Source organism: Bos grunniens, chromosome 5 (assembly GCF_055505025.1).
Source record: "Bos grunniens cultivar Pamir isolate PY7600 chromosome 5, Bosgru_T2T1.0, whole genome shotgun sequence".
Classification (NCBI taxonomy): Eukaryota; Metazoa; Chordata; class Mammalia; order Artiodactyla; family Bovidae; genus Bos; species Bos grunniens.
In genome coordinates, this window is record NC_141169.1 from 113,973,413 (window position 1) to 113,985,382 (window position 11,970).

At 56.2% G+C, this 11,970-nt stretch overlaps 1 protein-coding gene across 2 annotated transcripts; it reads right to left on the reverse strand.

Moving 5' to 3' along the window:
• Positions 1-69: 69 nt before the first annotated feature.
• On the reverse strand, positions 70-10,140 carry PMM1 (phosphomannomutase 1). Of its 2 annotated transcripts, XR_015164566.1 has the most exons (9): positions 9,971-10,140; positions 7,333-7,450; positions 5,755-5,831; positions 5,534-5,625; positions 5,240-5,339; positions 2,623-2,792; positions 1,745-1,820; positions 984-1,099; positions 70-613 (listed from the first exon to the last, which is right to left on the reverse strand). XR_015164566.1 is itself a non-coding variant. In XM_086403043.1 (8 exons), the coding sequence occupies exons 1-8, from the start codon at positions 10,055-10,057 to the stop codon at positions 491-493; spliced, it is 789 nt and encodes a 262-aa protein (XP_086259169.1). In that variant the 5' UTR covers positions 10,058-10,140; the 3' UTR covers positions 70-490. The 2 variants fall into 2 exon arrangements, 1 of the variants encoding a protein (XP_086259169.1); XM_086403043.1 differs by lacking the exon at positions 2,623-2,792.
• Positions 10,141-11,970: the final 1,830 nt, after the last annotated feature.

An 11,970-nucleotide genomic window follows, 5' to 3' on the forward strand; every position in this document is an offset into this window, starting at 1 on the left:
GCCAAGTCCCTGCCACATGCGCCAGTCTCATCTACAAAGTGGGGGCCAATCAGCCACTCAGGCTCCATATCACGCTCCACAGGGTTTAATATCCATGAGATAAAGTTCTCACGAAAGTGCATGGTCCCCACTGCTCTGCACCCCATGGAGGGCAGGCAGGCAGGCAGGGCGGGCTCTATCTCGTACCAACATTCTTACAAGCTTCCCGAGTAGACAGAAACCTGTTCTGCCAAGAGTCTGGGCAGCAGCTGCAGCCAGGGCCATCGGATTGGGCTGGAGGACGGACGCGAGGCCCACCAGGAGCTGACCGGCTGCGGGCGGCCGTCCACACAGATCCTGGGCCCGTAGAGCTGGGCCTTCAGTAGGTAACATGAGGCAGGGGTCCTGGGCCAGAGGAGGGGCCTCAGCACCCCCCAGCGCCAGGGCCAGGGGCTCTCTCAGGCGTGGGCAGAGCTCCCTGGAAGTCCTGAGGGGCAGGTGTGGGCCCTGGTCACGCCTTGTGGGCTGTCTCTGGGAAGAAGAGCTCTCGGCATCGCTGCACCGTGTCCTGCGGCGACACCACGCTGTGGCCGACCGTCCGTGGGTCGGTGTAGATCTCAAAGTCGTTCCCACCCTACACATGGAGGAAGGGCAGTGAAGGCATGTGTACACGTGTGGTGCCTCGAGGAGGCTCCCAGGTTTGGGGCCCAAAACCCACCCTGGCCTGGGGGTCCCCTCCCCACACTGGATCCTATACAGCTGCTCCTCTGGCCCCCCTCAGAACCGCCAGGAGGCCCACCTTCACCACATCGGCCCTGACTTGCTCTGTGACACGGGCCAAGTGTCCACCCAACTCTGGGTCCCAGCCTTCCAATTTGTATAATGGGGCTGTTGAACACTGACTGCTTTCTGGGAGTTTCCCAGGAGGTGTGTCCCATCATCCCGTGTCCTGGCCCTAATCTGGGGGGCTAGGGGGACCTGGGCTGAGCCTGAGGCACACTTACAGGGCTGGTCTCATTCCCAAAGAAATGGATGGTGTCGAAGCAGTCCTGGTCCAGGCTGTCCAGGCAGTAGCGCTTGTCCCAGCCCTCAGGGAAGACGTCAAAGCTGATCATGCCTCCTGCAGGGTGTTGGGGGGGCGGGCAGATGAGGTGAGCAGAGGGGCGGCTCACAGGGCCTTGGGCAAGGCCCTTCATTTGTTCATTCATTTCAACAACGCCTAAGTGCCTACCGAACACCAGGCGCAGGGCACCGACAGGCTCAGGATCCTCACGGGGTTACGATCCAGGTGGGAGGAGGGCCGGGAAGTGACCAGACCACCTCTCAGCTCATGTAAGTCAATGGCAGGGGTCAGGGGTGGAAGGGTAGGGAAGCTCCCCAGCTGGTGTGGTCTGGGGACAGCTCTCCAAGAAGGTGACACTGAGCTGAGACCTCAGCCAGAGTGGCAGCTGCCCGGGAGCCATAAGATCCTCAGGGCAGAGAAGGGGAGTGCAGGGCCTGGGTTTCATTAAAGTCAGAGGGAGCCTCGGAAGGGCTCTAAGCAGGGGTGTGACAGGGGCTGTTTGTCCACAAGGCTCCCTCTGGCCACTGTAGGGGGAAGTGGCGGTGAGGGTTGCCTGGGTTTAGGGGAAGCTTTGGGGGCTGGGGTCCCTGCCTGTGTTGGCTCAGCCTGCCCTTGATGCACCTGGGGGACTGGGAAGGGTTTCTGAAGATGCTTGGGTGCAGCCTGGCCTTGGCAGTGAGGCCCTCCGTGGGATGCACGTACCACGGGAGAATCGCAGTCCTTTGCCGGCAAACTCGGTTTTCAGGGCTTCCACGAACTTCTCCCGGATCTTCTCCTTCTGCAGAAGGGGAGGGAGCAGACTGAGGTTTAGGGGGCCATGTGTGCCGGGCCCTGGGCTGGGCAGACAGTGCCTGTGAGCTCACTGAGCCTGCCAGGTGGAGGTCATGACCCCCCCTTTACAGATGTGGAAGCTGAGGCTCAGAAAGGGCCGATGCCTTGTTCAGGGTCACCCAGCCTCAGAGGCAGGGCCAGAAGTCCTGAAAGTAAATTCAGTGCCAGCTGTGCTAGCGGAATTCGGGCAAGGTATCCTGAAGGAGGCCTTGGAGCAGAGACTCGAGGAGGAAGGCTGAAGGGATGGGACGGTTTGAGTCCTGAGTCACAGTGTCCACCTCAGGGCGGGGCTCAGCCCTGTCAGCTCTGCCCAGCCCAGCCACGGCTCAGAGTGTGAAGAGCCAAGAGCACGCAGAGACCTGTGAGTAAGTGGCACTGGTGGTCTAGATGCTGAGTCGTGTCCGACTCTTTGCGACCCCATGGGCTGTAGCCTGCCAGGCTCCTCTGTCCATGGGATCCTCCAGGCAAGAATACTGGAGTGGGTTGCCATTCCCTTCTCCAGGGGATCTTCCTGACCCATGAATCGAACCTAGGTCTCCCGCACTGCAGGCAGAATCTACCAACTTGGCTATGTGGGAAGTGGCAGCGAGCAAAGAAGTCAGCAGGAGGCGGGGACAATCACAGCACCCACCACGCAGCAACGTGCCTTCACTGAGCACCTCCCACATGTTCCCGGCTCCTACCCCTCTGGGCGGGACCTTGGAAGTCTCAGCGTATCTACAGACACCAAGAAGGGGACACTCACTCACCAGCCCAGGGATTCCCCAGCCTGGCCTTGCTGGAGCCACAGAGGGGAACAGCCATGCTGGGCCTGGAGGGGAGCATCTTAGCTGCTGAGCTGATGGGGGCCACGGCTGTGGGAGTGGACGGCAGGCTCGCTGTGGCCGAGGCACCGAGGTGGCAGCCCCCATCTGGCCACCTTGAAAGATCAGCAGGATGATCAGCACACAGAGGGCCTGGAAGCCAGGCTGGGGAGCTTGGACACATCCCAGGGGACCAAGAGCCGCTGAGGATTTCAGAGCATGGGGGTTAAGGCGCCCAGTTCTCCACTGTAGTCAGTGATGGGTAGGACTAGAAACGGAAGAGAGGCAGGTGGCGGCCAGCAGTCTGGAGCCTGGAAATGTGGTCCAGGGAGCACATGAGAGATAAAGGCAGGCTGCCTAGGTCCCAGGCCCAGCCGCTGTGCCTCCTGGCTATGACTCTGAGTTGATTTCCTGGGCTTAAAGATAAGAGGTGTATTGAATGAACATTGACATACTCTCATGGGAACAGAGATGAGGCATATAACCTTCCCAGAAAGCCCTGGCTTCCCAGGGAGGCCAGCCTCTATCAGAGGCCACTCTGTGGGTCCAGTGTTAGAGCTAAGGGTGCCCCAGGCTCAGAATAAATGGTCCAGGGCAGCTGCACTGTCTATCTCCAGGGAACCAGGCTGATCACCAGACAGCCCCACATGCCAAGTCCAGCCTTAGCAGAGACCAGCATGGTGTCCTCAGGCTGGTTCACATGCTTTCTGGCCTCAATGTCCTTAGACCCTGTCCTCAGGGTCTGAGGGGGCTGAAGGAAGGTAAAACATTAGTATTAGATCTGTGCTGGTGAAGTGCACACAGATCAGAAGGTTCATGTCCCTCTCCAGTATCAGAAGAGGGCAGAACTAGACCCAAAATATAAGAGAAGACCCTGAGGGCTGTGGGAAGAGTCAGCGTGTTCCACCTCATGAGATGGGAACTGTGATCATTACCACTTTACAGGTGAGAAAACGAGGCACACAGCAGAGAAGCCCCTTTTCCAGGTTGCTGGGCAAGTGGGAGGTGGAGCTGGGATGGGAAACCTGGGTGGCCTGAGAAAGGCCCACCTCTCCATATGTGTGTGGGAGGAGGTTCTTGGCCAGTGGTCAATAACCCACTCCAACAAGGAAGTCTCCATGCTCGCAGGCATTGCCTGTGGGCCTTAGGGCCCAGGGCGGGAATGGGGATGAGCTGGATAAGCTGGGAGTTGTCACCAAGTCCCACACAGCCTCTGGGAAACATCAGAAGGAAGCAAGCAGAAGCCCAAGTTCAAATCTTTGGGCTGCAACTCATTCCCTACATAACCTTGGGCAAGTCACTTTTCTCTGAGCCTCAATTTTCTCATTCATAAAATGGGGATAACATCATCTATTTCATTCAAAAAGTATGTCTCGAGCACTTTTGTCAGGCATATGCTGGGCCCATGGATCTAGCAGCCAAGAGCCACAGAAATCCCAGCCCTTAAGGAGCTTACAGCTTTAGTGAATGAGACAGATAATCAAGATTTAAAAATAGGTGATGCACTGGATTAGTGGGTGGTGAAAGCTGCTTGGGAAGAAAGAAAACTTTGAAGATGAGGAAGTACAAGAGGGTGCTGGGTTAAGTGTCATGCTTAGGGAAGGTGACACTGGAAGGTGACACAGAGGCGACACTTGAGCAGATGTGATGGAAGTGAGAAGACACAGCCCTGAAGCAGGAGATAGTCTGCTGTCTCTAGAACTGGCAGGGAGGGCATGGCTGCGGCAGAAACAGCAAAGGGGAGAGCAGAAGGGCAGGCCAGGGCACCTCCCAGGCAGGCCAGTGGCTGAGAATGCACATTGCAACGCAGGGGACGTGGGCGCCACCCTGGTCAGGGCACTAGATCCCACATGTTGCAAGGAAGACCCGAGGCAACCAATAAATAGAGTTTAAAAAGGGCAGCCAGTGGGAAGGTCAGAGATGGGCTGATATGAAAAGGCCTGGGGGACGGCCTCCATCCCTGAGCGCTGAGGGCAGGGAGTGATGAGCAAAATCCAAGTCAAGGTCAGCGGGGGCAGCACACCCAAAGGTGACAGGGATCTTGGTGTGTTCCAAAGACAGACGCACAGGGAGAAGGTGTCTGAGCCAGGCAGACCCCCAGAGACCACGGGAGGTTGGCCAGGGAGCCCATGGAAGGACTGTTAGGCAGGGCAGCCAGATGTGCTTCAGAAGGTTCTCAGTGGCACTGCTGGAGAACAGGTGGGCAGGGGGCAGAGGCACACACAGGGGTGAAGGGATTTTTTTTGAGACCAACTCGGGGGGCTGAAACCCCAGGAATTACTGCTGGACTCTATAGGGGTGGGAAGGTAGAAGAGATGCCCCAGGTGTTGGCTCAGGTGAGCAGGCGGCTGGTGGTCCTGGTCGTCAAGGGCAGTCACCGAGCCAGCAGTGCTGGGAAGACACAGAAGTGCCGACAACCGTGGCACAGAGCAGGTGTCCGAAAGGGTACTGGTTGAATCAGAACAGCCTGCCACCACGGATCCCTTTCACGGATGAGAAAATAAAGGCTCAGAGAGGTCGAGTGACCGAGGTCCCTGAGACTAAGGCTGACAGTGGGCGGCACCTTGTCCAGCTCGGAGAACTCGATTCGCTCCTCGAGGGTGCAGCTCCGGCCGATGGGCGAGATGTTCAGCATGCCGTTCCGGAACTCGATGAAGGTCCCACTGGGGGCGAGGGGACGGGCGGAGGGGCAGGGAGGCGGGGCCAGAGAGAAGAGGGACCCTGAATTCAAATCCAGTCCCACCGGGACTTCACGGGGGACACGCATCCACCCCTGGACAAGTCAGAACCCATCTGTGAGACTCCATGCCCACCACCCCCACGCCGGGGAGGGTGCCCAGGAGGGGCGGGATCTCACCGCTTCTTGGGCAGCCTGAGCAGGGCCATGTAGCGGAGGCAGAAGTTGATCAAGTCCTGCAGGAGCTCTTCCCCCAGGTGGTTCTGGATGGTCTGGGCAAGGGACACAGGGCTCTGAGGCTGGTGGGCACAGCGTCCCTCCCGCCCAGGACAGAAGGCACCCAGAGACTGTTCCACTGTGGAAAAGTGTCCCAAGACCCGGGGGAGAGGCAGGGCACTGACCTGCTTGGAGAGCAGCCGTCCATGCTTATACTGCACCGTCCCGTTCTCAGCAAACACATAATCAAACTTCTCGATAACTTCAGGTCCACGGAGAGGCCAGAGGGAAAGATAGAGTGTGAGACGAGATACCCAGAGCCAAGGAGAGAAGTGAAACCCACACTCCTTGGTCTGGCATTCAAAGCACCCTTGTTCCATCCCCAACCTGCTTTTCCAGCCTCCTCGCCTTCGCAACTTGGTTTTCTTCCAAACATGCACACAAGCCCGTCACAGCCTTAGGCCTTCCCTCCTGCAGCTCCTTCTGCCTGGGATGCCCTCCCCCTTCGGTTCTCCTCCAAGCTTCAGTTCCCTCCTCTGGAAGTCCCCCAGGGCTTCCCAGCAGAGGGCATCATTTCTGCCCTGCACTCCCACAGGCCCTCGGCACAGGAACTTCTTTTCTGTTTTACAACTTCCATCACTGTGCCACCGAGGCTGGCCGCACAGGGACAGTTTTTGACTCTCACTGCCACCAAGAAGCGGCTGGAGCACAGCCAGGAGGCTGCTGCGGGGTCAGGTAGGGGGAGAGCACCCGGACGATGGTGGGGTGATGGAGACATGGATACAGGAGACCTGGACGCGCGGAGACATTTTTGGACTTGCAGATAAAATAGACAAAGGGTTGGGAAAGGGGGCTTTCCTGATGGCTCAGATGGTAAAGAATTCACCTGTAATGCAGCAGACCCAGGTTCGATGCCTGGGTCAGGAAGACGACCTGAAGAAGGAAATGGCAACCTACTCCAGTATGTTCGCCTAAAGAACTCCATGGACAGAGGAGCCAGGCGGGCTACAATCCATGGGGTCATAAAGAGTCGGACACGACTGAACAACTAACACTTTCACCCTTGGGGAAAAGTCAAGGAAGCCTCTAGATCCACAGAACTGCCAGGATGACTTTAGAATCCTCCTCTGTTAAATGAGATAATCATTCACAACCTAAAGCATGACAGTTGTGAGGATTAAATGAAAGGAAGTTAATACAAGGTCATTTTCAACCTGTGGTAGCTGTTATTGATTAGGTCCATTTTAAAGATGAGGAAATCAAGACTCAGCAGGGAGAACTGAGAAAGGAGACTATGTAAGGGCTGGATTCTGTCTGCTTGGTTCCCTGCTGTTTCTCCAAAGTCAGCACGGCGCCTGGTGTATACTAAGGGTTGAGGTGTTAGTCACTCAGTTGTGTCTGACTTTTTGTGACCCCCATGGACTGTAGCCTGCCAGGTTCCTCTGTCCATGGAATTCTCCAGGCAAGAATACCATTCCCTTCCCCAGGGAATCTTCCTGACCCAGGGATTGAACCCAGGTCTCTCACATTGCGGGCACATTCTTTATCGTCTGAGCCACCAGGGAGGCCTGGCACATGGTAGGTGTTGACCAAATGTTTTTTTAAACCCCGGAGCAAACACCCGCCTATTCACTCTGCTTGCTCTGCCCCACAGAAACAGGACTGGGTCTTTGAAGGCACATCGCTTCAGGCGTCTCCCAAACTCCCCACACCCTCCACTCCCACCACCCAACTGTGGAATTGGTTCTGGCCTCTCTTCTTACCTTCATCCCCCTCTCCCAGCTGCTCGGCAATTTTCGAGTAGTCAGAGCCGCCCACCACACCAATCTGCACCCTACTTCGCAACTTCTGCAGGAAGGCAGCCACCTCTGGGTCGATTTTCTGCAGGGGGCAGGGAAGCACAGGCTCCGTTGGCATGTCTGGGCCCTCCACCCAGCCCTCACTCAGGGCTCAGAGTCCTGGGAGCCCATGTTCCACCCAGATCTGGGGCCAGTCAGGGTTCAGAACCCAGATCTCCAAATTAGAAGCGCTTGGGTTCAAACTCTGGCTCAAATTCCTCAACAGCAGGATGACCTGAGCAAATGGCTTTGCCTTTGCCTCAGTTGTCCCATCTATAAAATGGGGATCACAGTAGAACCTGGAGAGGGTCACTGTTAAGGATTAAATGAGACAGTGCTTGGAAAAACAACTAGCAACTGGCTTCCCTGGTGGCTCAGTGCCAGAGGATCTGCCTGCCGATTCAGGAGACAGGTTCATCCCCTGATCCAGGAATATCCTACATGCCATGGAGCAACTAAGCCCGTGAGCCTCAACTACTGAGCCTGTGCTCTAGGGCCAGTGCAACTACTGAAGCCCAGGAACCTGTGCTCCACAGCAAGAGAAGGCCCCGCGATGAGAAGCCCAAGCACCTGCAAGAAGAGTGGCCCCTGCTCTCTGCAACTAGAGAAAGCCCTCACTCACAGCAACGAAGACCCAGCACAGTGACACTAAATAAACAAGCAAAACAAAACAAAAACAACCAGTGACTAATCACTTGAAAAGACGTCCCCCCAAGGAAACGTAAACTAATGAGTTTCAGTCCTTGTTACTCCAAGCTGACACCATCTAGGGTGGACAGAGGAGAAACGCACTCAGATGTTGCTGGTCAGAGCGTAAATTGGTATAGCCACTTGGAGGGCAATCTGGCAAGATCTAGCAAAACTTTACACGCCAGGACTTGTCACCCAGAATCGCCCAGGTGTATATGTTCACCGGGATGGTTTATAACAGTGAAAAACTGCAAATAAGCTAATCCGTTGGAGAATGGCACACAGCTGCTCTGAAATTCTATACTGTGCTTGCACAGAATAAGGCAGGACTGTGTTTCCAATATGAGAGAGCACCAAAACACGCTGTTAATGGTTAAAAGCAAGTTGCAGGAACTTCCCTGGTGGTCCAGGGGTTAGACACCGAGCTCCCAATAGAGGGGGCCCGGGTTTGATCCTGGGTTCAGGGAACCAGATTCTGCATGCTGCAGTGAAGATCGAAGATTCCATGTGCCGCAACTAAGACCCGGTGCAGCCAAATTAATTATTAACAAAAAATTATGATATCGACTATTTTTTTTAAAAGCAAGTTGCAGAAGGGCACACACAGTATGATACCAGTTGCTAAAAACACACACACACACACACAAACTCACAACTTTGGGATGGGGCTGGGCCGCAATCCTGACTAGTCAAAAGGGACTTTTACCCTTCTCTGTTACGCTTTCATTCTTTACAAGAGAATGTGTTTGTGAATATGCGTACAATTGAAAATTAACTTAAAATGTACTATGCACAGATCTTAGGTGGATGGACAGACAGCACTGACACTCTAGTCTTGTTTAGGCCCTGGGAGCAGTGGGAAGGCAAGGTGGCCAGATTGCTTCCTGTGCCCCCAGGGCCCTCATTCATTCAGGGGATGGGATGCGAAGACCAGGGTTCCTATCCCTGCCTTGCCACCCAGACCTAGTGGCTCCTGCTCTAGGAGATTCCTCAGTAGGTCCTGGGGGACCCAGACCAGAGGGCAAGAAAGAGGCCTGCTTATCCACGCACCCAGCTGCGGGGAGCACTGGTGGTGGAGGGGGGGGGGTTCATCCTGAGTTAGATCGAATGGGAGAAAAACTAGGTGTGGAGCAGAGGTTGGAGCATCAACCCACTGAGATGCTTTTAGAAAGAAAACCGCACTCCCACCCACCCTGTACCACAACATCCCCACGGAGACCAGACCAGCCTCCCACCCCTCACCTCCAGGAGGAAGAAGCCCCCAAACTCAGCCTGAATGGTACAGAAGCCCTCCCTCCCTGGAAGAGAATGGAGGTGGGAGAGGAAGTAGGGAAGGGGCTTGAGAAACTAAATGCAGGCCAGCCCGATTTTGCAAAGGGATGGCTCCGAGACCCCCACCGATGGCCCTCGCGCCCCACCGATAGGGACTCTTAACGCTTGGGTGTGCTGCCCTGTATGGAAACGCAAGGTTCAGACGACAGCTCCGGGCTACTGGTGTCACCTAGGGCTGAACTGGGGGTGGGAACCAAGGCTGGGGAGACGCGGGCGGGGGTGGGGTGGGTGGCGACCCGAGGCAGGCCTGGCGGGGGAGGGAATTAGGCCCCTGCTCGCAGCTTCTTCCCTCCAGAATCCGACCCATTCCCCTCGCACCCAGGCACAGAAAGTGGGCGCCGATGCTCGGGGGGGCTGTGACGTGGGGAATCGGGACGTATGATTCCCAGCGTGCGGCCCCGGGGTGTCAGGGGCCAGGTATTGCGGCAGCCCACGCACGGTCCCGGGGGATCTGGGATCACGCAGCTGCAAGTCACTCATTACGCTTCTGGGTGTTCGCGTGACACCCCCAACGGGAGCTTCTGAACGAGCGGGGTCCTACCTGGCGAGCCGGCGTGAGGGTCCCGTCCACGTCAAACAGGCAGAGGACGCGCTCCTTCCTGCGGGCGCCCTCAGCGGTGACGGCCATGGTTGCAGCTCCCGGCGCCCAGCTGAGACGATGGGTAGGGCCGCCGGAGCCGCTTGGGATAGAGGACGGACGGGGCGGGGCCTAAGGGGCGGGGCCAGCAGGCAGGTCGCAGAGCGCCAAACTGGGAAGGGGCGTGGCCGGAGCGTGGCCTCGGTGAAGGGGCGTGGCCCGGATGCGGCCGACACCGGGCCTGCGCTGACTTGGGACGAGGATTCTGATGGCACCAGGCGGAGAAGGGCCCTGGCATCGGGAGGGGCAAAGGCTCGCAGGTTCCGTCAGTTCAGTTAGTTCAGTCGCTCTGTCGTGTCCGACTCTTTGCTGACCCCAAGAAATGCAACACGGCAGGCTTCCCTCGGATTTTACCAAGCCAAACCGGAGGCGGGCCTCGGCTCGGCCCGGAAGTGAGGGATGGAACCCGGAAGGAAGGGGCGGGGCCAGCGTTGGCCCTTGGCGGGATGGTTCCGGTGGCAAGTAGGGGCGGGACGGGGGCGGGGCCTCTAGCCCGCAGTGCAGAGTCCGCGGGCGAGGCGGGGCTCAGCGACCCGCTCCCTCCCTCTAGCACTACCCCTGTCCTGCCCCGCTCCGCCCAGTCCGCCACTCACCCCCGGGCGATCAGTACCTCTAGGGCTCACCCGCTCCCTCCTAAAGCCTTTGACCTACAGATCTCCACCTTTAAGAAATCTGATGGCCTTTGCTCAAGGTTCTGTACTTTGCCGAATGGCCTTCCCTGACCCTTACTTCTCTAGCTGTCATTCTGCCCACCCCATGAAGTGAAGTGAAATGAAATCGCTCAGTTGTGTCCGACTCTTTGCTACCCGATGGACTGTGGCCTACGAGGTTCCTCCAACCATGGAATTTTCTAGGCAAGAATACTGGAGTGGGTTGCCATTTCCTTCTCCAGGGGATCTTCCCGACCCAGGGATCGAACCTGGGTCTTCTGCATTGCAAACAGATGCTTTTACCGTCGAAGCCACTAGGGAATCCCGTCCACCCCCCATTAGATCAGATTAGATCAGTCCCTTAGTCGTGTCCGACTCTTTGCGACCCCATGAATCACAGCACGCCAGGCCTCCCTGTCCATCACCAACTCCTGGAGTTCACTGAGATTCACGTCCATCGAGTCAGTGATGCCATCCAGCCATCTCATCCTCTGCCATCCCCTTCTCCTCTTGCCCCCAATCCCTCCCAGCATCAGAGTCTTTTCCAATGAGTCAACTCTTCGCACAAGGTGCCAAAGTACTGGAGTTTCAGCTTTAGCATCATTCCTTCCAAAGAAATCCCAGGGCTCATCTCCTTCAGAATGGACTGGTTGGATCTCCTTGCAGTCCAAGGGACTCTCAAGAGTCTTCAACACCACAGTTCAAAAGCATCAATTCTTCGGCGCTCAGCCTTCTTCACAGTCCAACTCTCACATCCATACATGACCACAGGAAAAACCATAGCCTTGACTAGACGAACCTTGGTTGGCAAAGTAATGTCTCTGCTTTTGAATATGCTATCTAGTTTGGTCATAACTTTCCTTCCAAGGAGTAAGGGTCTTTTAATTTCATGGCTGCAGTCACCATCTGCAGTGATTTTGGAGCCCAGAAAAAGAAAGTCTGACACTGTTTCCCCTGCTTCCCCATCTATTTCCCATGAAGTGGTGGGACCGGATGCCATGATCGTTTTCTGAATGTTGAGCTTTAAGCCAACTTTTTCACTCTCCACCCTCACTTTCATCAAGAGGCTTTTTAGTTCCTCTTCACTTTCTGCCATAAGGGTGGTGTCATCTGCATATCTGAGGTTATTGATATTTCTCCCGGCAATCTTGATTCCAGCTTGTGTTTCTTCCAGTCCAGCGTTTCTCATGATGTACTCTGCATAGAAGTTAAATAAACAGGGTGACAATGTACAGCCTTGACATACTCCTTTTC